The sequence below is a fragment of the Crocodylus siamensis genome, chromosome 8 (assembly GCF_052110815.1).
Source record: "Crocodylus siamensis isolate JL-2025a chromosome 8, ASM5211081v1, whole genome shotgun sequence".
In the NCBI taxonomy this organism is placed as follows: domain Eukaryota; kingdom Metazoa; phylum Chordata; order Crocodylia; family Crocodylidae; genus Crocodylus; species Crocodylus siamensis.
The window spans coordinates 62,877,143-62,904,233 of NC_143402.1; the positions used below are offsets into that span (position 1 = coordinate 62,877,143).

General features: G+C 43.8%; 1 protein-coding gene across 5 annotated transcripts in view; it reads left to right on the forward strand.

The window, feature by feature from the left end:
- QTGAL (queuosine-tRNA galactosyltransferase) overlaps positions 1-27,091 on the forward strand; it is a 316,692-nt gene that overhangs the window by 284,437 nt on the left and 5,164 nt on the right. For 4 of the 5 annotated variants that reach the window (XM_090061107.1, XM_090061104.1, XM_090061105.1 and 1 more), the window contains 3 exons: positions 7,694-7,762; positions 12,665-12,739; positions 22,002-22,090. In XM_090061107.1, the coding sequence (XP_089917233.1) occupies positions 7,694-7,762; positions 12,665-12,739; positions 22,002-22,082 (225 nt within the window). In that variant the 3' untranslated portion in view covers positions 22,083-22,090. Of the gene's footprint in view, positions 1-7,693; positions 7,763-12,664; positions 12,740-15,499; positions 16,811-22,001; positions 22,091-27,091 lie in introns of those variants that run through there. The other variant, XM_090061106.1, reaches the window with a different exon arrangement.

Here is a 27,091-nt window from a genome sequence, read left to right on the forward strand (position 1 = left end):
TTCCTTCATGCAGCCATATTTTTCACCTATAATAAAATGACTTCTAATTTAAAGAAACGATGGAAAATTGTTTGTTAATCGCAGTCTCAAAGAAGTTGCTGTGTTCAGCACTTGCAGTACAGACCATATGATTTAGGTCTTCCTCGCACTTGAAAATATTGTCAACATAAGTTTTTCAGGCCGTGTGTAGACAAAACGGGGGCCCTAAATTGAAGCAGTGGGTTTTAAAAAACACCGCTCCAATTTAGGGCTGATTTAAACCCCTGTGCTGTGCACACATCCCATTGACTTACCTGCCTCTCTGGTGGGGAGGGGAAGGCAAGCTACCTGTGAGCAGAGCGATCCCTGGGCTGTGGGGGGGTGGAGCTGGTGCTTCCCTCCATGGCAGTGGCAGGCCCCAGCCTCCCCAGGCAGCACCTGCCTGCAGGCACCTGGCTTGGGTGGTCCCGGGGGGGGGCACCACAGCCGTGGAGGGAAGCACTGGGCACTCCTGCAGTTCAGGCAGTCAAGCAGGCTCAGCGGGGGCGGGGGGTGTGAAGATTGGGCTCATCGCTTTTCTTAGGTGAAGCTTTCCTGGTCTGCTGCCAGGCTGCCTGCAGGGCTTCCTACAGAGCTGCACAGAGCCCAGTGTTTTGCTCCGTGGCTGTAGGGGCAGCAAACTAAAACGCCTCGAAGGAGTTTTAGCTTGCTGCACCCCAAGTCATTTAAGGTGCATTACACTGCCAAATTTCCTACAGCAGTGTGCAAACACTGCCATCATTAAAGTGGTGCAAAAGCATTTAGCCCACTTTAAAGTGTCGTGCACACATGCCTCTCATTTAGTCTACACACAGCCTCGGTTTCCAGCATAGATTGATTTAAATCAACTTGATTTAAATCAGGAAGTCTAAGCCCAATTTAAATAATTGATTTTATCAACTTTTCCATTGTACTTTTTTGGTTTGGATTTTTAAAGAGAGGTGTTTTTTCATTGGTTGATATAATTAAAGCATGATGAATTGCAACTAAGTACAGTTTTTACAGTAGATCTGATACATATGTTTCCTTCGTACACAAACTGTGTGTGTGTGTGTGTGTGTGTGTGTGTGTGTGTAGCTTAGCATATTTGGCTTGTTAGAAATCCCACATTTTAGCATGCTATAAAACGGTGAAATACGTCATTCTTATTTACTATATGATTAACTTTTTGCTCATATTTGTATCAAGCCTCATTAAGATGACAGCTTGAATTTAATTAAACACACAAAACAAGCACTTCAAATTTATTAAAACTTTAATGTTTTGAATACCGAAACTTTTTTGCAGTACAGAGATTCAGAATTGATTTGTGAAGCACATGTTTGGAATTAAAAGACTCAAATAGCTCCTGTGGTTCAACTGTAATGATAAACAGGTGGAATGAGATTGGCACTTTGATGCTGATTATGATCTTTGGATCCTGTCTAAGAATGGTCATGCTCATTAGCTTTGTGGTTCCAGTTGAGACAGACTGGAAGGTCTATCCAGCTGAGGTGGTGTCTACTTCTGTTTGACATTAACCTCATTTTCTTACATTATGCTACAATACTTTGAGTTATTTTCATCTGATGTGCAAAGATCGAATTGATCCAAGGTGCATAAAAATAATTTCTAAGCCTTAGAGCAAATTTGGATGTAGCAAATTCAGACAGAGAAGTAAAATGTACAAAAGGACTACATTAGAATGGGCTAAAATTTCCCTTCATCATTCGTGAAGTCTGAAAAAAGTGTCATTAAGACGATTTGTTATGTGTTTTGTAGTTTTGCACGGCCGTGCAGCTATGGGACTCTCCTACAATGAAACTTTCGAAAGAACGTGTGTGTGTGTGTGTCTGTGTGTAGGTTCAAGATAACTGGAATTGTATTTTGCATTACAGTAATTAGGAAGGTGGAAAAGAAACATAGCAAAGCCATGGTATTTCACTGGAATGAGAGTTCCCTGCTCTCAGAGTTTATAAAAATGTTCTGCTGCATGCTGTAAATTATCAGCCCAGCTTTAAATCATATTTTTAAGACATATCAAGATGAAAGATAATTGTGATGCAACAAAATTCCCAGAAGACCCAGTCGAAAAATAATATTCTTAGGCTGCCCAAGTCTTTAGAGGCTTTTTCAGTAGAAATTCCAATAGACTGGTATTTGGAATAGATATAGTAAAAAGCCATTTTCTATGTTTAGGGCCCTACCAAATTCATGGTGGAAGTGGGCTGCGCCTCCTTTAATCTTGAAGGTGCTCCCACTCACCTCTCCACTGCTGATTGGTGAAGGGGCTGCGCTTGCAGCTCACTTCTGATCAGCGAGGAGGCGAAAACTTGGTTTTAAATATGGTGCCATTTTTGCCTCCCACTGGTGATTGGCTGAGGGGCCCTGGTGGCCCTAATGCTTGTTGCTGACTGGAGGGGAGGCAAAACCCATGCCATGTTTAAAACCATGGTTTTCACTTCCCTGCTGGTCAGGGGGGAGTGGTGGGGCTCTCTGCCAATCAGTGGGGGGGAAGGGCTTGTGGGGGATCATGCAAGATTAAAGGGGCTGTCATACGCTCCACTTCTGCCTTGAATTTGGTAGATCCATAGTAATAGCTCTAGGACTGGCATATAATTGTAGGATCTCTCTCTGGAGGTAAGTGATAAATGGTATATCTTGGGGATATCTGGCCTTCATGGCTATATTCTGCCCACTAAACTGTCTTTACCAGAACTATTTCTTGACATTTCAAGATTTTGAACCTCTTCTAATATCTTAGTTTTACAAAAAAAACCCAGCCTGACAGAAATGCTGTTTTCTTTCCCAACAAGGGAAGGGCTCCCTCAAACGGAGATTCGTCTGAATAAGAATTGGGGCGTTTGATCCATATAGGCTTTCTGTTGTTATTGAGGGAAAAGGTTGTTGGTTTTTTTCACTACGTTGGTTTACATCCAAAACAGCCCTGGCAACAAAGCACTGTTTCCTTTACTAATTGTACAAGAATTAGTTTCCTATACAGATTGTATATGACCCATATCTAGCTGCTAGAATGTTACTCTTGTTTGCAAAATTTTAGCTCCAAAAAGTAGCAGTCTGTTTTTTCCATTTGGACTTGTGCAGATTTAAGTAAAACATCCTACCAAAACAAACAACAAACTACCACGTGCACTTTTCCCTAAAACTGAAGTGTGATCTCATAAATCAGTTGCATAGCACCCTCAGAAGCCACTGCAATATTGTATATTATTGGTTCCTACTTGCTGTTGCTTTGGGTTTTAAAGTAACTGAAAGCAATAAATGAGCCTTACAGTAGCTCAGATATTTATTTATAAACTAGTTTATATCCCCATTTGCTGCAAAGAAGTTCAAGACTGTTTTTCTGTTCTTTTGTACTTGAGAGGTTTCGCCATAGGATTTAGCTCTTTTATATATGGATGGTCTCCATAAAAGGCACAACTGGGAGTCTTTTGAATGAAGGAAATATATAAGGGACCTTTGGTTAAGTCTAGCCCAAAGTAAATAGTTTGCGTATGCTTTGAGTTCTGCTTATTGCATAAACAACTGGGTGTAAGTTCTGTATCCAGTTTCCAGACACACATTTCTTTAATTAAAAAATAAATAGCAGTGGCGGAAAAATAATCAAGCAACTCTTTGACCACACACGGTATATAATCTTGGAAGAAGAATGACCTATTCAAGACTGATCCTTTTAACAATACTGTAGTTATCTGGTTTATGCTGCCTAAAAGCCATTGGAAATAAAAAGATACCTTAGGGTTAGGATCATAGAAAAGTAAGGCTAGAAGTCTTTATGACTATGAATTCACAAGATCATCTAGTCCGCTCCCTGCTCAGGGCAGAAGGACAAGCTCTTTGGCGTTCATCTTTGTGATGAGAAAACATTAACTGTGAATCAGTCCATCATCCAATGGGAACTTGTTTCAGGCATACCAATCATGTAAAGAAAAAATGAAACCATATATTGTATTTGTGTAACCTTTTTAAGCATACAGCTCCTGTTGCCTTCACTGGACATTTCTTGTGCAGATGGTCCCAAGGACTGGGCACTTGCTATAAAGATGGTGTTCATAGTTTTAGGAGGCAGTGGCAGTCGTAGGAACAGGGGACAAAAGAGGATTCAAGGGCATGATTTGGGAACCTAGTAACGTAGGAAAGGTCTTGCTCAACAGCAATGTGTGCACCTTTTGAGGATGCATGAAAGCCAGACTTTGTTAAATGACAAAATCAGGCAAAACTGGGCATAAAAATGCTCTTCAGGGCTAAGGGTTGAGTTCTCATCTGTTAAAAATGAAGCCTAGATAGTTTTCTCTTTCCTCTTGTCTGATAGATGAACAGTCACTTCTTTGATCACAAGTTGGAAAAATAGTGAATGCATTTGTAATATTCTTTAATATTATTGAGAGAGTAGTTCATGTCCTGAGACGAGAATCCACATATTATTGCTCCCACTTCATGGCTCTTTTGCAGATACCTACCTCAGAAAAGTGTCTGAGAGGGGAAGTCTGTGATGCAGGTACCGTGCCTGATTGTAGCTCCCCACCCCCCATAATATGTACATTTGACACGCTAGTCACTCTACCACACAAAGAAGCTGGGAGACAGCAATCAGAGGTAAAGATATATTAATTTATACCTATGTAAGGAGAGCAATAAAGCTGACAATTAGGTTTGTGTTCGGATAATTTGCTTGTGGTTATTGCATCGTAACATCCTATTCACCCACAACCTACCTCTCTGTACAAATTCTGTACCCGTGTCACTCTCACTGACTCCTCAATTACTTTTCTTGTGCATTTTGCATTTGTTCCAACTGGTTAACACTTCCTTTGTACAGAGAGACGTATTCTGTGTGAACTCACAGCCCCTAGGAGCAGGACTGTGATGTGCCTCCCCACATGCAAATCAGAGCTGCATTAGTTTCCACTCTCATCTGATTTGCTCATTATCATCCTATCAGTCCTGTTTTCGAAGTATGAATATTTGCCTCCCATGGAGCATTGCAGATTTTTTCCTTCAAGAGCTCAGCCATATTTTTCCACTTTGATTTCCCCATGATTCATTACCTATGTTTCTAATACTTTGTCCCTTGATTATTTCTCACTTTTTCACCAGTGTTGACACATTGCTTTATAATGAAAGGGCTGAGGAGAGGATAACTACACATAGGGCTTGGAAAAAGACCCACTGGCTGATACCTGGCCTTCGTCCTCAGAGGCTGTATGTTAGACACACCTTTCGTTTGGTAACCGAAGGTCAGGCAAAGTTTGGCTGCATGTGTCAGGTGCCCAGACTGAATTTTGCCATTGACTTGGAAGGATCCTGGGTTGACATTCCTTATCAATTTTAGCCTTCAGAGCAAGAATGAAGTAAAGGTAAGGAATGGATTAAATCAGCCAGGAGACTGATTCAACTTCCCCTGAAGTCAATGGAAAGACTCCCATTGTCTTTACTGGGAGCAGAATCACTCCCCAGGTGAAGGAATATATTATCTGAATCAAAAGAGGAAAAACTGATGAGGTGATGACTGAAAGGAAAGGAACCTGGCCTTTTGCAGCATTATGTAACTTAAGAAATGGCAAAACAGCTGCTTGAATTTTCAAGTTTTCTTGATTTTAACTGTTGTTAATCAATTTTTAATGCAAAAATAAAGAGGGTAGGAAAAATGCCACCCAGCCCTCCATAAAATAATTGATTTCTACAAGACCTTAACTAAATAGTCACAACTAAATGCTCTGCTTTGGTCTCACAGGCCAGAGTGGGTAATGTGAACAGCAGCAGTGGAAACCAGAGAAAAACAAGAAAGTTTTAAAATCTCTGGAAAATGTTATTGGCACTGAATGCTTTAAAAAGGGACCACTGTACAACTGAGATTGCAGACATATTTGCGAAGAATGCAAATAAAGCATCTGAAATATTTGGCAAGTTTGTATCCATAAATAATATTTCAATACAGTAGTGAACATATTGCTGTGGTAGTTTACAGTGCTGCTTAAACACTGAACCTGCTGAATTTTTCACTTTATAAAGAATGTTTACAGGTAAGCACATAAGTAAAATATAGGTGCAAGCATATGGAAATGAGGTGCAGCATTATCAAACAGAGGTAAGAATAGAGGTACCAGGTAGTGGTACACTGGGGTCAAGAATTCAGTGCCATGTTGACAGGAGAGCTGTCAGGTACTAATGCAGCTCTGCTGTACCTAGGTATTTAATAGAATATGGTTAGAGCCACACCGAGCTTGTGCGGTGTATTTACACACTGGGAAGACAAGTTTTTTGCTGCACAGTTCTTCCATACAAAAATAATTATGCAGATGTTGCTCATCCAGCATGTAAAAGGGAGGTTACGTTCTTCTAGGCAGGTCATAATGTCTTTTTAGCTAAAAGCTTTGTTATTTGCCTTTATTTCTTGCTCATTACAAATGAATGTAAGGCCACATTCATTTCCAGCTAGAATTGAGACCGTCCTAACTAAGTCATGATCCATACCATACTTTGTAGTACTGATCTCTTGAGTCACGCTGCTACTTTCTTTTAAAATCATAATATGATGGTATCTTTATTTACTTCTGCCTTTAATATTCTTGTGGCTCTACGTGTGTGCACGTGTGTGTGTGTGTGCGCACATACGTGCAGCCCCAGAAAATCTTCTTAACTCTTTCAGGCGAATTTTTCATAATTCCAGTGCCTGTCATGCATTTGTATGTCTGGGCAAAATGTTGGTCTCTATGGACAGTCCTAGAGAATCTGTGTAGTGAACCACTAACTTGCTTTTAATTAATTTTTAATAAAGTTATTTTTCAAGGAAGGGAATGGAAAGAGATCTTCATTCTCGGCTAGGCCTCTCATTCTTCTTGTTGAATGTCTTCCAGAAGATGTCAGTTGAGTTTTTTCTTTCACAGTCTGTACAGATATAGGGGGCTGTCTCGGAGAAGAAACTGGAGAGTGCTGGTTAGAATTTGATGATAACCCCACCAGAGGTTCTCAGACTTTTTCATAATAAGTTTTATTCCATAAAAAAAAATCTGTTTCTCAAAAATAGTATGTATTTTTTGAGGAAAGCAATCAGTTACCTTGCAAATTTATGGTCCATTGAAGACCCAAATTTGTGCTGGGGAAAAAGCTTAAAAGGCAGATGTTTTGACCAGTTCTGCTTAGGCAGAGTACACATGTTGTGAATGTCTTCCCTCCCACCACCGATCTCAAAGACCACCTCCTTTGTCATTCATAGCTACATAACATCCCCATGGCAAACTGTATGGCCTGACTGAGGAAAATGCATCGTGAAAGGCATTAATGTGCTCTCTTTTAATATGATTAAGCAGCTCCAAGTGAAGGGGAGAACCAGAACTCTGACAATTCTGCACTCATTCATATGTGCTTATCTCTGTTTATACGAATAAGTTTTCACAGGATTAGGGTCCATGGGGCTTGTTGTTCTCAACAGTAGTTGCTGTGAGTGTGGCCCACCGTGATTCATAGCCCACAATTTAAACACATGGACCTGCGCTCATTTCAGCACAACTAGCAAGGAAGGAAAGGATCAGGTTCTTGTGGAAGGCTGCATAAAATGCAGGAAGAGGATCGATCAGAAAGCTTAGAGGAAATAGAAATAATAGGAAGCAAGACATCTGCTTGTATTACAGAGCTTTATTAAATCCTTTGTCTCCCCTTTTTCTGTTTTCACCAGGTAGCTGCCTTTTGTGATGTTGACAGAAATAAAATAGTAAAAGGATTTTATACTTATGAAGAATCTGAGGTTAGTAACGAGTCCTCTTCTTTCCATAGCTGTGATTTGAAAGTGTCTTGTGAAATGTGATATTCATAGAATCATAGAAAAGTAGGGCTAGAAGGGACCTCTAGAGGTCATCTAGCCCAACCTCCTGTCTGAGGCAGGATCATTCCTATCCAAACCATCCCAAGCAAATCCATGTCTAAGCTACAGAGCTACAACCCGCCCCCCCGCAATCCATACCAATCTAACCATGGGCTGAAATTCCTTCCTGACCCCTGAAATTGAGCAATCAGTTGGACCCTGTGCAGAGAGGCAAGACCTTCTAGCTGAGAAACTGAGGGTTTTAGTCCCACCAGGAGCAGTGATACACCCCAGTCAGGATCCCCAGCCTTGGCTGTAGCCAGCACCCAATGCTTCTACGGAAAGTGGGGAAAAAAATCCTGTATAACAATGGAGCGGGGGGAGGAGGGAAAAATTCTTTCCCAGCCCCATGCAGCAACCATTAAGGCCTAGAATCATAAGAAATACCCACAGTTAGGGCTCTGAGAAAATCACGGATTTCTTGTAGAAAATTCATGGCATGTACGTGGGTAAAGTATAATTTTCACAGAATTTTCATGGAACTACCATTGACCTTGGCAAACGGGTCCATGTAGTTCCATGAATAGTCCGTGAAAAATTATACTTTACCCGCACACATGTGGCAAGCAGGCACACAGCCACACGCAGCACAAGGCTGGGGCTAGTGGGGCTTAGCCCCCTCAAATGCGGGGCAGCACAGAGGGCTGCAGGGCAACCTGGGTGGAGGCTCCAGGTGGCTGTACCAGGTGGGGAAGGGCACACACAGACAAATACGGAGCCTTCATGTTGCCAGGATTGCAGCCAGATGGTGTGCAGAGCACTGCCTACCACAGCAGGTAAGTCAGGGAAGGAAGGGGCAGGGGGGTACAGATCAAGGCCCTCACAGGGAGGGAGGGGGCAGGGGTAGGGGCTGGCATGATTGGGGCCCCAGGGTGGGTCATGGAACAGTTGGAGCCCAGGCAGCTTGTCCAGGGGCATGGGGGGGGCTCCCACTGCTGTGAGCACCTTGTGCGTGGGGCAGAGGCAGCCTGCCCACTGCGATCTGGGCTCTGTGCCCCGCTGTACTGCCCTGGGAGCCAGCTCCAGGAGGTACACGGCATCGTGACAGCAGCCAGCTCCCAGGGCAGCAGCAACAGGGTGCAGCCCACCTCCACCCTGTGCATAGATCTCCCAAGGTGTGTGCAGCAGCAGCAGCGCCCCCCCCCCCCCCCCAATACCCTTGGATGAGCTGCCTGGAATCTGAATGTCCTATGACCCCCCCCGAGGTCCCACCCCCTGCCCCTGCTTCTGCCCCCCTCCTTCCCTCACTGTGGGGGCCTTGATCTGCCCACCCCCCAATGCCCCTTCCCTTCCTCAACTTACCTGCTGTGGCTCCGCATGCCATCTGGCTGCATTCCTGGCTACGTGCAGGCTTGCTGTCTGTGCACACCGCTCCCCCCACTCCTTGCCGCAGCTGCCTGGAGCCTATCCCCGGGCTGCCCTGCGGCCCTTTGTGCTGCCCCACCTTTGAGAGGGTTGAGCCCCATTAGCCTCCACCTTCCACCGCTTATCCTTGCGACCCTTAAAAAGTGCAGTGTGGGGCAAATTCTGTGTTTTCCAAACAGTCTGCAAAATTGCAGTTTTTCTCAGGGCCCTACTCATAATACAGCATAGGCACAGCTATTCCTAGGTCATCCCTGACCGATGCTTATCCAGCTTTCTTGAACACCTCCACTGATTCCACAACCTCCCTGGGCAGTCTGTTCCAGTGCCTCACTGTTCTAACAGTGAAGAAGTTTTTTCTACTGTCCACTCTAAACTTATTTTGCTGCAATGCCAAGCCATTGGTCGGTGTCTTGCTCTCTGCAGGTAGAGAGAAAAGGCATTCTCCCTTATCTTTATGGCAGCCCTTCAGATACTGAAAGGCTGCTGTCATGTCCGTTCCCCCCAAACACTTTTTCTGCAACCTGAACATGCCTATTTCCTTCAATTGCTTGTTACATGCATGGCTTGCTTTGTAAGCCCTTTGTCATTTTGATGCCTGCCTCTGGACCCTTATTCTAACCTTAGTGGATAACCACTAAGCAAAAGAGTGTCATTAATTATAAATATAATATTTGTAGAACATAGTCCCTGCTAGTGGATTACTAATGGGATGTTGAACTGTCCTGTCCCTGATGGAGCCAGGGTGCCACTTAATACCAGTTGTGATGCTGTTTTTTGAATAAGATCATACAGCCACCAACTCATTTGACGTGGTACTTGCAGTAGTCCCCAGATGGTAGCAAATTTTGGTTAGTTCCAGTGCAGGCTGGAATTAAACCAGTAACCTCTGATGTGTTACCCATCGTGTGCCCTCCTTTCTCCTCACTAAAGTAGCTATTAACTATTATTTTAGGTGGGGCATAAATAAGCAAGAACATAATTTCTTCAAAAATAAAGTTATTGTTTTTAATGGATGCCTCTGGAAACATAAAGAGAAATATGTGAGTTAGGGAAAGATTTATAGAAGTGAAGTTATACCCCTAAAGAATGTTTTCCATGAAAATTCAAATGATTTTAATGTACAAAAGATTCTGAGACAATAAAAATATATAGTAGAACAGGGAAAGTGGAATTATATATCAGGTTTCATGACTTAGCATCTCCACTGTCAACAAATTATACCAATAAAAGCCTGATAACAGGCTTTGTGGGAGAGAGGTTAGTTTCTAGGTCTAAGGTAAAGGAAGTTCTTTGTAATATAACTGACAAGGAGCCAGGCTCATATTGTAGTCACTGAAGATTTTGTCAGCTTAGAAGGGAAAAGCAAATATATTTTTATAATGTTCCGTTCCTCAGGCCAAACTCAACTCCCATTGAAATCAATGGCAGTTTTGCTTCTGACTGCAGCAGCAGCAGGCTTTGGCCCATGGCGTGTAAAAGCCAGAATGAACATTGAAAGAAGCAAAGCAAGCAAGCATTGAAGGTTATTTTTCTTTGAATGCGACTCCAAATGATCGACTGTAACATTCTCTACCTACCTGGGCAGTTGTAGGCCACAGCACTTTTATGCTGTTCTAGAGAAGGGAAGATGATATTTAAGTGGGAGAAAACAAGCCATTAAAAAGCTTACTGTCCTGGTACATTATTGATTTCATGGTAGCCAAATAAATTAGTTGTACTCAAAAGAATCTTAGGCCCAGGATGAAAGTTCATTGAAGTCATTGGAAAAATTCTTCATGATTTCACTGAGAACTGGATGGGAGTCTGGCCTTCTGGAAATGCCAGAGAGTCTGTTTAAGTGCAGTCAGGGCAGTTGGAAGTGAGGGTGTTCAGTAAGGGTACAGGCAGTTAAAATGTTTGTATCTATATCAAATTATACCATTTTAAGCAGAATATAGCCAAACCACTGGAGCTTTAAGCTTGTTACATTTTAGGGTCAAGGAGCATTTAACTAAGCTGCATGGCTGCAGGAGCATGCAGACATAAGCCTTACAAGTGATGCTCCCTCCCCAGCTACAGCTCCCCTTTTAAAAGTTGCGTTTGTCCATAGCCTAACTCACTGTACTCAGACCCTTACCTCTGAGGCTGCTGACAGATGTTGAATGAATGAAAGGTGCCATGGGGTCTGACGTGCAGTTCCAACAATCGTCTTTCCTGCCACGCATCACATACATGGCAGGAGGTGCAATTGTGGGGTTGAACATCAGCTCCTAAAATGCCATATTGTTGGTGTAGGGAGCACCCAGAATCATAGTTTACCAGCAAGTAGCAAACTTGGCTTCCTGCGCTCCCCTGGCTGGGAGCCACTTATCAGCTGAGCAGTGCTCCCAGCCTCTGGAGCACACAAGTCTTGAAGGGCTCTGGTGTGCTCTGGAGACTGGTAACACTGGCTGGACATTCAGTTAAAGGTGTGAAAGGAACCAGCCACAGTTATTACACGTTTTGTGTAATAACTCTGGCTGCTGACAGATGCGGGGGGAAAAAAACAAACGGCACTTTACTGGAAAAGGAAGCATGTCAGTTGGACCCAGCTCCCCAGTGTCTATATAGATCATGTGCTTTAGCAGGGCTTTTTGGTGCTTTTATCTAATAGGTGGTTTAATCAGGGTGCACTCTATACAAACAGTGGGCAAGCTGGGTCCATCTAACATGGTGCCTCTTCTGGGCATATGCTGTGCTTGGTGCAGGGACCCGCCAAGTAAAGCACTGTTTTGTTTTGAGTTTTTTATTCATATCTGTAAGCAGTCTTTGTGGCTTATTCCTGGTTGTATTACATCATTAATTGAATGAACATATGGCCAGGTCACTATATAAGATGTGATTAACCAGTTAAACATATCTTAAGTGTAACATCTGTCAGGGGCCTGAGTCTCTCTGTCTGTCTGTCTGTCAAATGAGCACTCATCAGAAAGAGCTCACTGGAAAATACATTGGCCCTGAGAGCACTGAAAGAAATACACTCAGTATGACAGAAATGCAGTTGCACTGAAAGACTGTGGGCAGATGAAATGTTAAAATGCTATTTGGTGTTAAAAACTACATTTATGGAACCCCAGAAACTACGTTGCACTTGAAGTGAAACGCAAAATACGGAGCATATGCCTTTGACCAACCAGCTCATTCTAATGCAAGGTCTTTTAAATTCTGTGTTGAGTCTGTTGTGGGTAGCAGCTCTTGGCACTGAGGCCAGAAACAGCCATTCTGTTTGAAGTGCTTAAAGTGCCTGTGAAGCACTACATATAGTGCAGACTCTCACACCTGATGGAGTGCTTCAAAAATGGCTGACAGTTTGGGAATGACGCTTGGAAAAAAGAGGAGCATCTCTGAGGCTGACAATACCTTCTTTTAGTTCTCTGAGCTAATGTCGTTTGCTTCCTGCAGGAGAGACCAAAACCGAAAATTCCTATACAGCATTTCAGAGATGCAACCCCACCTTTCATTATCTGTGTAAAGATGGTGAGTACACTCTGTCACTTAACATTATGTACAAATTTTCTGTCTGGCACTTAAGAATGTAATGTTGTTTTTATTTATAAACCACATTTTTTTCCAGAGGATTTTAGTTAAAACCTAGCTTAATAAGCAGTGGCCTTTTGGTCATATGGTTGATGGAGATTGTTTCAGGGAATGAATGTGTTGGAGTAATATCAAGGTAGTAAAAGGAAGGACATTTTTAAAGGATCCCAAACCTGTTCCGCATTTTTGCCCTTCAGTTTTATCCATCCAAAATTGCACCCCCCCTCCTTTTTTTATACCCAAAATGCAACACTCATAAGTGTTGGCACACATAAATGAGAGGGGAAGAGAGGGTCTTGGTTGTATAAATCAGGTTCTTTCAGTCATCAGAGGCAACGCTGCCCATGCTGACAATTCTTTTTTTGCCTGGCTACTGTTGTGAGGTTAACACTGCATTTCATTTCCCTTTCACTCAAGTTGGCCGGATGATATAAGCATTAAATATTCAGTTGTTACCTTAAAATAAAGGCATAAGTAGGGAATAGTACAAAAGCATAAGATTGTAAACCTGAAAGGAAAGGTACCAGAAACGCACTGTAAATACCGACTCTGTGAAAGTGACTGAAAACTGCAACTGAATCTACATATTTAAAAACCACACTGGCAGGCTTCCCACATATAAATAAGTGAAGGTGTTTAAATCCCTTCTATTTTGTGATTGTTAGCTGAAGTCCATCTCCTTCCTCACCTTAGCCCCGTAAGTATGGGGTCACTTCAGAGACAATAATTTATGGTTGTAAAATCAGACTGCGAGTACCTTGGGGCATTATCATGTATTGCAGACAGTTGGATAATAAACTAACCTAGTAATATTGCAACTAATTTAATTTGTCATACTAAATGTAATGGGGGTGGAAGTCCCAAGATAAAACATCTGTATAACCTGTTATAAAGCACATCTAATTTCTGAACCTTTCACAATGAAGCTATTGTACAACACCGTGGTTGTGCTGAAAACTCCAGAACATGATTTCAGCTGTAGGTTCACAGTTGTGGCAAGCTACTAGGGGGTGCTCCTGCGCTGAGCTACCCACCTTACTGCACCCAACCACCTTCCAGGCTCCAAGTCCCTCCCTGGGGGTGCCTTACTTCTAGCCAACCCCTTTCCTGGAGCACACCTGCTAGCCTGGGGCTAGTGCTGCCACCACCCAGGGTCTGGAGTGATCCTGGCTCTATGCGCCCTGGGAAACACAGGCCTAGTAGCCTTTGAGGGTACTCGACCCACTTCAAGACCTTGGGGTGCTTCCCTCAGCCTGAAGCACAAACAGTGGTCTCCTTTAGCCAGTCGAACCAAGGGGACCCCAAAGCATAATCTAGACCCAATTCCAGTAAGTCTCCAACACGAGGTAGAAAGGAGAACTTTATTGGTTACAAGGGGTGGGTTTGGGATAGGGTACAGGGTTGAGCAATATCAGAGAAATCCCATAGAGCAAACAGGTTGGCTGGTTAGCCTGTGATCATGCATCTGAGTTAGTGCAAGCTGTATATCTAGTTAGATCTCAGGTAGCTCACTCACAAGTACCATCCAAAGGCAGGTGGAGATTCCCACTGGAGGCAGGCAGTTCATTGATCGTGAGACTCAAGAGAGTAAGTTTCAGATGATCCAGCTCTTCTCTGAGTTTTCATCATAGCTACTGCCCTCCTCCTGGGCGGTTCTTAACTTGTATAGACCGTATGACCTCATTTACCTAGTCCAATTGAGGCCAGCACCTGTTGTCTACCAGCCAACCAATTTGAAATGCATCACTGGTTGCCAGGTAGACTGGCAGGGTCTCTAGCCCCCTCCCAGTCAGATTGGCATTGCTTAGAACAATAGGGAGTGTAAGCCCCTCACTCAGGTATGTGATGCCAGTCACACAGGCAGAGGGAGCAGGTTTCTCCCTGCCTCAGGAATGTATCCAGCTCAGGTTCCTGAAGAGATGGGATGTCTGCCCTCTGCAGGGCCCATATTAAAAAGAATTGTCACAGAGCAGAGTTTTTGGGGAGAGACAGAGGTGGCATTCTGCCACAACAGTACTTTTCATTCTTTATCAGTGAGTGTATTCAGTATGCTGACCACACTCCATGGCATGGCTTCTTCAAAAGAATCCTCAACGTTTTGGGGCCACAGTTTGACTGACTTGAACTGGCTGGGATCTTTGCAAAGTGTCCTCAATGTCTTAAGCAGCTCTGTTGATGAGAAATTAATTGGTGCCCAATGCCAAGAGGCTGTAGCCAAGTTGTGTGAAGCTTCTCTTGTCTGAAGGGAAAAGCCTTCAATTCACCGTTGCACTTCAATGTCTGAACTTCCCTGTAGCCTGTTAACATCATGGCTGTTACAAGAGCTGGTATCATAAATGCAGTTAACACAGAGGCAAAGAAAGAAACTGCCGCCCAGTGCCCAGGTTTCTTGTGACATTAGTGATACAAGAGAATAGAAGAGTGTCTGAATATACAAGGGCAATATTGAGAATAAGAGGGCTTCTCGTCAGCTTTGTATCTTAATAAGACTTAAATGATACTTCTGTGGGGCCTACCTTCCTAGGACTTTAAAGGGATTTTTATACAATAACAGCTTAAGCCTGTATCATAAAGATGTACTGCTGTACATTTTAATTATGTGAAGACTAAGGACCTGAAAGCTTATGGACAACAGGAACTCTCTGGCAAAGCCAAAAATTGAAACTCAACTCTCAAGTCCTGTTATAACTTGCATTACAGCAATGCCTGGAGTTCCTGATTGAAAAGTGCCAGCCTCTGTACAAAGCTACAGCAAGAGAAAATCCTCAAGGAGCATAAAACCTAGTTGACCAAGACAAGAACAACAAAAAAAGGTCAGGAAGAAACAGAGGCAGAGAGCTAGAGTGATTTTTCCAAGTTCACAGAATAGGTCATGGGTCTTCTGAGTCCCTCCAGAGACTTGTATCTACTGGACCATTCTGCTTCTTGCGTTTTCTGTTGTCTCTCCATGAGCATATGCAAGCCATCTTTAGGTAGGGCTCTTTTAGCAAGCCCTCTTTCAGGCGCTGAGACACATACTGCAGATTCTGTTGGTGTGAAAACCTCCTGACAGAGGCTGGATGAATTGGTATAAATTGAAATCTCATTCTTACTGCCTGTGGCTGGATTTGAAATGGCCACACCTTTGAAAAGCAGGTTTTAATCTGCCCTGGAAAGCAGCCTACCACCAAAGGCAAAATAAACCGGTAAGTGGTTGTGGTTTAAGGTGTTCAGGTCTCCAGTATGCAGAAGGCCTCAAACTGTAGGCCTTACCACTAGAGGAAATGGTTTCTGAACCAGCTGAAATTTGCAGAGAAGCTGAACTTTCATTGATCTGCGGTGATATTGTGCAGACTAAGTATAAAGCCAAGAGTTCAGACATGACTGTATTTTTAGATGGTTGAACTTGCCTTGTTTTCTTTGCAGCCCACATCTAAAAAATGAGCTAAACAAAAATCTTCCCCATTGCTACTTATTCACATCCCCCAGCATGTGCTGTCACATGTGATCTTCTACCGGTGCAACCAATATAGTTAGAAATGACAAGGCAACCTGCTGTTGTGCAGCTCATCAAAACCAAACTGTAAGCAAACTGTAAACTTGTTGCAAGTGCCAGGAAAATGGAGATATAATTAATCAGTGCTGGAAGTGAGAAGGGAAAACACTGAGAGACATTAAAGTTGTTTTTTTCTGTCATCAAGGACACTTGCCTTGGTGCTTATAACTCAGAATCGGCAATTGTGCAAAATGAGTGTTGTTTTGATGACTCAAATTCTGAGAGGTGAATTACAGGACAAAGTATGAAGCAACAGTCCCCCCTTGGCACAAGTAATTACCAATACATCTTGTTTAATACCATATTTTCTGGCATATAGCACCCCCCAAGAATAAAATACTCACCTGCAGGATCTCTGGTAGTGGCTGATGTGTGAGGAGGAAAGAACCCAACAGACTTTTAGATCCCAGTCTGAATGGGCAGGCCTGGCTGCGGGGGGAGGGGAGGCTTGTTTTTGTTTTGTTTTGGGTTGGGGTTTTTTTTGGGGGGGGGGGGGGGGGCTAATTTTTCCCCCCCATTCTAACTTAAGCACTAACCATAAAAAATGAGGGTCAGAATGGACCTCAGGAGGTCATCTAGTCCAACCCCCTGCTCAAAGCAGGACCATCCAACTATATTATCCTAGCCAAGGTTTTGCCTAGCCAGTGCCTGGGGTACAAACATTGGAAGCCCCACAATGCCAGTTATAAAGGCCCCATTAAGAGAATATGTAAGAAATATCTTTATCATACTTCCAAGGATGGGACTAAGCTATGTTTATTAACATCAAATGGAAAAGTCAATAGGATGATGTGGAAAAGAAGAATTGCATATATACAGAGTGAAACATGTAAGATAATACAGAGTAAGGAGTAAGAGTGCCTAAAGGCCATTTCTCTTTAAAGCCTAAAATGAGACATAGTGGGATTTTGCTGTCCTTCCTGACCTGGTTTCTGGTGGTGCTGTTTTCCATTTTTTGCTTTCTGCTGATCCAGTAAGCCCCCTGTGTGGTGTGCTCTTTCTGGACAGTCCTTCATCTCCACAGATTGCCACTTACTGGTTGCACCTACATTTGCCAGTAACATGATAACCAACATGCACCGACATGATAAACTCCCATGCGGTTCATGCTAGAGTCAGTTGCTCCCAAGCGCAGCTTCTTCACATGCACCCAGGACCCGTTGAGCTGGGGCAGAGCATCCCCAGGCTGGAAGTGGAGTCTGGGGGGGTCGGCCATGGGCTCGAGGAGGGGGCAGCAGGTGGCAGAGGAGCTGGATAGGAGCCCTGTGGCTAGGTAGTCTGTAGGTTCCCAACAGTACTGTCTTACACTGGAGTTAATTCATCTACTGTGCCCTAATACAAGAACTCACGTAGACAGTGATGCTTTAGTGCAGAGTTAATTAGGCAACTCCACATTAAAGTGCCCATTGTCTTTATTCCTTCTTTTTCTTATAGCAAAGCTCAGTCCTTCCTTGCTCCTTTCACCTGCTCCCCACAGTTCACTTGACACTGGGCCAAGTTCTAGTTTACTCTTCTCTTCTAACGCCTTCCCACAATTTTGGTAGCCAGACTCTTCTCCCCATATAGTCCTTTATGGCAGGTCCTCATCTATTACCAGAGTGACGATTAGCTGTGGACTCCTGGCTTGCTGAAACTGTAGAGTTTAGGTATTTTTCTGGGGAGACAGTTTTTCACAGAAGGTCTTTGTACAATGGGCTCTAGTAATTGTCTCCAGAACTTAGCGTTTCTCATAAAGAGAGAAATAGCTCCCTGTTGGTGGTAATCACAGCATCTGGCAAATAGGCTGTAACTTATGAAAGTTAATGCCTCCCTGAACCACTTAGTCTTTGCCTACACTTTTCCCAGCTGTGACTTGTGCAGGGCTGTGCTGACTGGCTTCTGTAGGCAGCTCCTTTCTTACTCATCTTGGCATCGTGTTGTAATTACAATTTTAAAATAATTCTTGGAAGGCAAAATTGTACTCCGCAGCCCCCTGCTCAGTTTGGCAGGGAGGCCAGAGGGCACCAGGCGCAGTTCTGTTCAGGTAGAAGAATTAGGGAGGAGGAAGAAAGGGACAAGAGAGGCTTGTAGTAATTTTTTTCTTGTAATTGTCCAAATTTTGCCATGAATCCTGTAGGCTTTCCAGACAGGTTAACATTCACTAAGATTCCTCTCTGCCCAATACAAAGGGCAGGAGCCTACCAACTTCTGTTGCTCACTTTGTGCCTCAGACTGGATACTGAGAGCTTGAAGCAGATGGAATTTTCTACTTTCCAATCTCAATAATGAAGACTAAATTTTATCATTTTTTATTTCTAGCATCTTGCAGTAGGTCAGTCCCCTTAAGTCCTGCCTAGTTCCAACTCTCCACACCCCTGCTAAAGGGGTAAAGGGGTGTGTTTTAGCTCCTCAGCTGAATTTGGCATTGAGCTTTTAAAAAAAACCCTCTGAACAGGCTGCTGTTTCATTGAACTAAATGCCCCAGGAACACATATGTGTGTGAGCTCATGCTGCACTGAAGGAGCTATGTTAAGTCCATGTCACGGTGTAGCATGTATGGAACCGTGCTGCTGTGCTTTACTGCATGCAGGGCCCCGCAGCCTTGGCCTCCAGTAGCATAGACGTGACATTATAATTTAGCCTTATGTTTTTCGCATAGAAACAAACCCTCAGTGACATGAGTGCTAAGCTTAGCATACAGAGCAGTGGCAGCATGCAGGCTCAACTGAACCACAAAACTAGGGCCAAACTAGGGCCCCGTGGTTTGAGGTGCTCAGAATCCTTGACTGTCATCGACCTAGACAGGTGGAGGAGGTAGACAGCCCCTTGCAAGGTGTCACCTTCCTGAAGCTCTTATCTCAAAAAAAATATTTGTTCTGTGGGCAGAAGGGGAACAGTCTGCCCTACTGAATCAGTCGATATGAGCATGGTCCTATTCAGGCTCCTACGTGAAGAAAAGGTGTTGTGCCAATGAATGACAAGGAACAATGGACACAAATTATTAGAGAGTAGGTTTAGATTAGACATCCGCAACGCAAGAACTACTTCACTGTTAGGGCGGCTAGGAGCTGGAACCAACTTCCTAGGGAAGTGGTGCTGGCTTATACCCTGGCAGTCTTTAAGAAGAGGCTTGATGCCTACCTGGCTGGACTCATTTGAGTGCAGTCTTTTCTCCTGCCCAGGTGGGGGGTCAGACTTGAAGATCTACAAAGTCCCTTCCGACCCGACCTCTATGATTCTATGATAATGATAGAGTGATGAGAACCTAATTGGCTGTGCCCTTGCCTGACCCTTGCATTAGAAAAGAGCTTCTTATGTTCCATGGACAAAGAACAAGCACATGAGCAATCCCTGTACTGGGGGTTTTCCAAGGGACTGGGGGAGGTAAACAGCCTAATGGCAAAAAACCCACCTTCACTGCTATCCCAACACACACAGCCTTTTCAAAAGCAGCCGCTGTAACTGGTTTCAGTGATTGAATATCATTTCTGTAAAAGCATAGATTTCCTTCAACAAGCTGGATCTCTTTGAAAATGTCCATGTATTTCATGTCATTCCAAGGCACTTTACTTCCCACATCTGGCTGGATATGATATTTTAGCACAGGGGTGGCCAACTTGTGGCTCCGGCTCCACATGCAGCTCTTCAGAAGTTAATATGCATCTCCTTGAATCTTTGCACGAGCACATAGTAACTAGCTTCCAAATGTCTCCAAATGTCTTCCAACCTGTGGCTCCGGAGCCACAGGCTGGTCACCCGTTTTAGCACTTCCTGGCCTAGACAGTGCCGTGCTGCTGTGTGTAGCAGTCACATTTGACCCCAGGGGGTAGATGTACGTAGGTGGCAGCTGACGTACCCCATCCCGAGGCAACAGTTGAACACTGTAATTGCTTCAGAATCTTTTGGTAGGAAAGATGTTGTATAAATCACTTATCGAATCATTCTCTGGAATCATAAACATCAGAGCTGAAAAATGAGTGCTGGCATGGAAGTTACCATCTTGCTGGAATTGCAGAACAGCAGCAGCAACTTTAATGTAAGTGAAAAACTGAAAAAAAATAATTAAAATTCTGGTTTTGAAGTAGAGAGAGCTGAACTGAGTTTGAGGTTTGAATGAATCTAAATGTAGGTGTTTCATCTGTGAGCTTAAGCAGGAGAAAGAGTGAAGAGTTGTTCCCCCTTCTCCCTCCCCCCCCCAAAAAGACCCACCAAAGAACCCCCAAAACTCAGAACCATAAACCTGATACTGAAGAATGGAACATACATTTGGAACATCCAACATACATTACTCCCAAAAGTAGCACTGGTCCCAGTTAGTACTGCCTGGTTACTCATTAATATCGTAACATCTTAGAGGTCAACACAGGTTGAGGCCTGCTCACTGCTAGGACTGGAAGACTAGCAGGGATATCAATATGCTACAAGTCATTCGTAAGCAGGTTAGCTGGTAGTAGCCTTCCCATATTGCCCTGGGTGAGACATGAAGCTGAAGATGCCATCAGCCTTGTGAGGCATAAACCTTAGGTTCTGAAGCTTTGTGATCACTGAAGAGTCCGCAATTTCTTTATTTAAATCCAATTATTGTGACTAAAATTTGGCATCCAGTCTCCCTGGATTCCTCCTGGAGATGCACTTGTGCACAGCGTTCTTCCTAAATCCTTTTAAGGTGGTGTTGTGCACCAGTAATGCTGTTAAAACAGCTGTTTGTATTCCACCCAAAGGAAAGCTCTACTAATCTTTATCTCTTTGTTTATCATACAGAACTAGAAAGCTTAATGAATTGCTAGTGGGGAACAAAGACCTGTGAAATCAAAGGCTGTAGGAGGCCAAAGTATTAACACATGAGAAATGCTGAGGTTAGCATGTTTACCCAATGACATTACCACCACAGTAAGGTCTGTATCACTGCCCTACATTACTGCATGTAGAACAAAAATACAGTGTTCCTGTTCAGACTGTAAATAGGATTTGAAGGAAACACCTGTAACTGTGGTTAATATGCCAGTGGTCTGATGAAAGGTTGGTTTCAGCAAACAAGAACATCGTTGTGCTAAATCTATAAAATCACTATTTTGTTAAACAAGGATCCTCATTCCATTCCTTTAAAAATGCGTGTACTTTAAAAATACAAAAGCTCTCACATACAGTCATCTTGCAGGGCTACTTTCACTGAGCTACTTGTGTTCTGCGTACCAGAGTTCAAGCGAGTTCTTTGCCAGCGCTCTGAACTAGTGAGCACCACCCCCCAGGCTCCTTTGGAAAAGCTCTTGAACATGCCGGCACTCACCCCATGAGTTTAGGATGAAAAGAGATTGAAAGCTGCTAGTATTTGTCTGGAGTTATAAGCCACTTGTTTCAAGTAGGGGTGGAGTGGGTTATCCAAAATATGGCCAGTTAAGCAAGAGGAGAACAAGACAGACTTCAGCTCAGAGAAACAATTAAAACATCATTCTTTGATTTTTCTCCATTGACTTGAAATAAGCTCTCTTCACCCACGAATTTTAAACACCAAGGCCATAATTAAGTGCATTAAACAACATATGAACAGGTAGAAACATTGCTCAATTCTACTTTATTATTTAGACCAACAGCTGGGGCTTTCTTCCCATGCTCTGTAAATCCCAAGTGAGTAATGTTATGCCCTGAAATGTTCACCAAACCAATCTAATGCTGTTTTCCTTCCCACAGGATTTGACAGGTGGAGTATTTGAAAAAAACTTGAATGAACTGAACTTGAAAGAGGGACTGGATTATTATCATTTCAACTGAAAGCTGAGGTATAGCAATGAATCTGGGAGTTCATGTTTCTTGAGCAATGTATGTGTTTTGGAAAACAAAATGGTGTCCAGAGAGGATTGGATTTCAGTTAGTCATTTGTACTTCACCAGATTAATCTGTCTTCTGATTATTAATCTATTTCTAAAAGCAAACTTTAGTAATGCCCTCTGGCATCTATATTTACCAATTTTTAATAAGGCCTATTTCTTGCTTCATAAAGTCAGCTGTCAGCTGTAATTTTTCCCACTTAGTCACAGAATTCAGTAACAAACACAAATCACTAGCGACCAATACAGCACAATGCTGAGATGCACATTTTTTGTTGCTAAATTGTGCAGCCTTTGACATTGTCACTTACGTTTCTGGCTAGCCCCAAGGAACTATTAAGTCCCAATCAAACATCATATAAATGTTCCCAAAGAAAGTGCATACAGACCTTGAAGACTTAGGTTCTGTCAAAAGTGGTCAGGGGGCCCCAAGCCATTCCCTGGAATTGGTTAATCACTTGCTACTGACAATAACAGCTGGTGTTTCCTGAGGTACAGTCTTTGCATTACCACTTTGTATCCATGGGAACTGCTAGTATTGAGGGATTAAAGAGGCCCAGAGTTATGGCATCCCTCTGATTTCAGCCTGTGCAAAAAGTAGTGTGGATATGAAGCATTTTGCAGCCACAGGACTACACAAGCAGTCACCTCCCAGTTTGCCTCCCATGTTGATTTGAAAAGTAGATTTCATTAGCATCATATAAAGTCATGTTGCCAGAACAGAACTAGAATCTCAGGTCCACATTTTACACTGTTTTTCAAAAGAAATATGACACTTAGTGATTTATTACAAATGGGCCCCTCCAGACATGCAGGTAAATTGCACTTCCTCCTGTGCCACAAGTGCATTGCAGGAGGTGTAACTGTGGGATCGTGCATCAGATTCCATCATATCTTATTGCTGGTACAGCAGGTACCTAGCATCATGATCCTGAACTCCCACAGCTGAGTCACCTAAGCTGATGAGGCTCCCAGCTGTGGAGGCACACCACAGAGGATGGCAAGAAAAGGATTGACAGTTTGAATTTTATGGTCTAAGTTAAATGGGGAAAAAAATCTTGAAATGTGCTGGCAGTGGAAACAAACACCTGTAGCTATATTTGATGCCTCATGGGCCAACGCCCTATTATACAAACCTAAAATCAAAAGCTTACTGAAATGTTTCATTCTGTTTTTCTCACTTCAGGATGTCTTGTTACACTTCAGTGTAAACATGTCACCTTCTCTCAGTCATATTTTCAGATAGTGACAAAACCCTCCCAGTTTGGCCCAGTGCATCTGACACAACCCATAAATATTGACAGATGAGTAGAAATAGTTTCAAGTCAACCTGATTCCTGCTTCATATCTTGGCAGACATTGGAGATGGTATGCCAGATGTGTGGGCTAAACCTAACATGCTATTGCAAGCCACTTGCTCTAGACAGCAGCACGTGATATGATAGTTGCTTCTTCACCTGTGAAGCTCTGACCATGACCTCAAGGATCCAACTCTCCATAGATCTGAAGCATGTACTCAGTGGAGTTGTGCAAAGCTTCAGTCCCTGATTCGATTCAGCGGAGATTCATAGATTTCATAGACATTAGGGGCTGGAAGGGACCTCATGAGATCATCAGGTCCAGGCCTCACCACCATAGGTGGGAAGTCAGCTGGGATCAAGTGACCCCAGCAAGAAACATATCCACCTGTTTTTTGGAAGAGTCCAGAGTAGGTGTTTGCACCACCTCTGGTGGGGTTTGTTTCACACCCTGGACACATACACCATAAAGAACTTTTTTCTTATGTCTAGTCTAAAATCGGCCTTCCGGAGTTTATGGCCATTAGACCTTGTTATCCCTTGGGGAGCTCTGGTGAACAGCTGTTCTCCCAGGTCCTGATGTACCCCTCTTATATAATTGTAGGCTGCCACCAAGTCTCCCCTGAGCCTTCTCTTCTCCAGACTGAAGAGTCCCAGGTCCCTCAGCATCTCCTCATATGGCCTTCCCTCCAGGCCTTGGATCATATGAGGGCCCAATACTGGATGCAGTACTCCAGCTGTGGTCTCACCAGGGCCGAGTAAAGCAGGAGGATGACTTCCCTGGTTTTGCTTGAGATGCATTGGTGGATGCATCCCAGAGTTTGGTTAGCTTTGCCAGCCAAGGCATCACATTGGTGGCTCATATTCACTTTGTGGTCAGTCAAGACCCCCAAGTCCCTTTTGGTCATGGTGCTAGCGAGTGTAGCACTGCCAAGCCTGTAAGTAGGTTGGAGGTTCTTCCTACCAAGGTGCAGCACCATACACTTCTCTGCATTGAAGGACATCAGGTTTTGGTCAGCCCACCTTGACAGCGTGTCCAAGTCGGCCTGTCTCCCCAGCCTGTCCTGTGGTGTGACCGCCCTCCCCCATAATTTGGTATCATCCGTGAACTTAGCCAGTTTACATCTGACTCCTGAATCCAGATCATTGATGAAGATGTTAAAGAGTACTGGCCCAAGTACTGAGCCCTGAGGGACTCCACTGGTCACCCTGTGCCACGCTGATTTGCTCTTGTCAACTAGTACTCTTTGGGTCCAACCCCATAGCCAGTTGCCTAGTCATTGGACCATATGATGATCAAGACCACAGTTCACCAGCTTAACCATGAGGACATCGTGGGGAACTAGGTCAAAGGCCTTCTTGAAATCTAGATATATGACAACCACATCATCTCCCTTGGCCAGGGCATATGTTACCTGGTCATAGAAGGAGATGAGGTTGCTCAGGCAAGACCTGACAGTCACAAAGCCATATTGGCTGGCATTCAGAAGCTTGCCTTTCATTAGTCTGGTGTTGATTGATCACTTGACAGTTTTCTCCAGGATTTTTCCAGGAACGGACTGATTGGTCTATAGTTCTCCAGATCACCCTCCTCCCTTTCTTGAAGATAGGGACCAGGTTGGCTCTTTTCCAGTCTGGGACCTCACCCAAGCGCCACAAATTTTCAAATAGATCTGCCAAGGGGGATGCAGTGATGTCTGCCAGCTCTTTCAAGACTCCCAGGTGCATTCCATCTGGGCCCACAGACTTGTGAATGTCCAGTTTCCCAAGGTGTTCTGTCACCTGATCCACATCGATTTTGGGCCCGTTGCCCGCTCCTGGATTGGTTTGTGCCAGACCTAACAATGTGATCCTCCTGGAAGGGTGAAAAACGAACGCAAAAAAGTCATTTAGGAGATTGGCCCTTTCTTGCTCATCAGATGTCAGTTGCCCAGTTGGATTTCACAGGGACCTAATGCTATCTTTGTTCTTTTTCCAACTTCCCACATATCTGAAGGACTTTTTGTTGTCCTTGATTCCTGTAACTAGCCCAAGTTCGGTTTGTGCTTTGGCTTTTCTTGACCACTCTCTACAGGTGCGGGTAGGTGCAGAGTAATCCACTTTGGTGAAGCTTCCTGTTTTCCAGCTGGTTTAAGCTACTCTTCTGAGCTTAATGAGGTCCAACAGTTCCTTATTCAGTTATGGGGGCAGCCTTGCCTGTTGACTGCATTTCTTGCAAGATGGTATGGGTTTGCCCTGTGCTTCAAGCATTATGTTTTTGAAAGATGACCATTGCTCGTGTACTCCCTTTTCTGGGGGGGGTATGGCTCCTGACCAATTGCCTGATTGCAAAATTCTCCCAGTTTGCAAAAGCCAGCCTTCCCAAAGTTAAGGACTTCTGTTTTTACTGAGGGGCTTGCCTGCTCTTCGGTGAACTAAAAATGTTTTGAGAAAAAAATCAGCAAATTACTATCTTGGTGGCTGAATCAGAGGACCCTTGAATCTTTCTGAATTGAATCGGAACCTTCCAAATTGATTTGGAGAGATTCAGAAAGATTTGGCAATTCGGATATAGACACAGCTTTAAATGCTTTTTCTACATACCTCTAGGTAGCAGGCAGGTCATGAAAGCTGCAAAGCTTGGGCATGTGGAATATCCCAGAGGAGCACAGGCGCTCCCCACTGCACTTGGCAGCAGACCCAGAATTGGACCAGAAGCACTTCCAGTCTGCTACCAAGTCTGCCGGGGAGCATGCTGGAGGGGGCCTGTGCACCCCCCCCCAGCAACTGGTGCCTCCTTGGTCTGGGGGGTGGTACCAAGGGTCCCCCCCTTGACTGATTGCCGAGCTGGAGGGACATGAGGGAGTCCTCCACGTGCTCCCCAGCAGACATGGAAGTGGACCGGAAATACTTCCACTCCACTTCCAGGTTCGCTGCCAAGCCAACGGCAGGCCTCCCCCATGCTCCTGTGGGACACTCCTTGTGCCCCAGCAACGCAGCGTGAACAAGCCATGCTGGTACCTTGAGGGATATAGAAAAAACATATAAAGCTGTGTCTATGTCCAAATTGCTGATTCTCTGAATCAGCAGCAAATCTTCAGATTCGGCCGAATTGAATCAGGAACAGTGATGCGAATCAACAAATCATATCCCTGTCCCTGATTCAGGCGAAATCTGAATCAAATAGGGCCCGCTTCGCACACCCGTAGTACTCAGTATGTACTCTGCCACAATAGCAAAAAATAGTACAATAGCAGCTTTTCAAAATCTCTTTGGTACCCTTTCTCAAAGTCAGATATGCTTTGGTTTACAATACGGGGGTGGGGGGGAAATCACCTTTTGTATCACTTCTCCATAGTGGCCTGTTTATGAAGTGACTGACTACAGTTTTGAGAAAAAATCAGCAACTTACTATGTTTACTACAGTGTCCTTTGCTTGTGCCCACAGAAACAACTGGCTGTCTTCACAACTGGCTCAGGCATGTCACATCAGTTAAGATTTACTGGTGTTATGCTGACTGAACTGTCCCCTTTTCTTTTCTATTTTCAGTTTGATTTGCAAACAATAATAGAATCACAGTGTAGGGTGCCCTTACTTACTGTAGTACCTGCATAGATACAGCTGTCAAAAATATTCAGCTCTAAGAGCAATTTTGTGAAGCACGTGGAAGGCTAA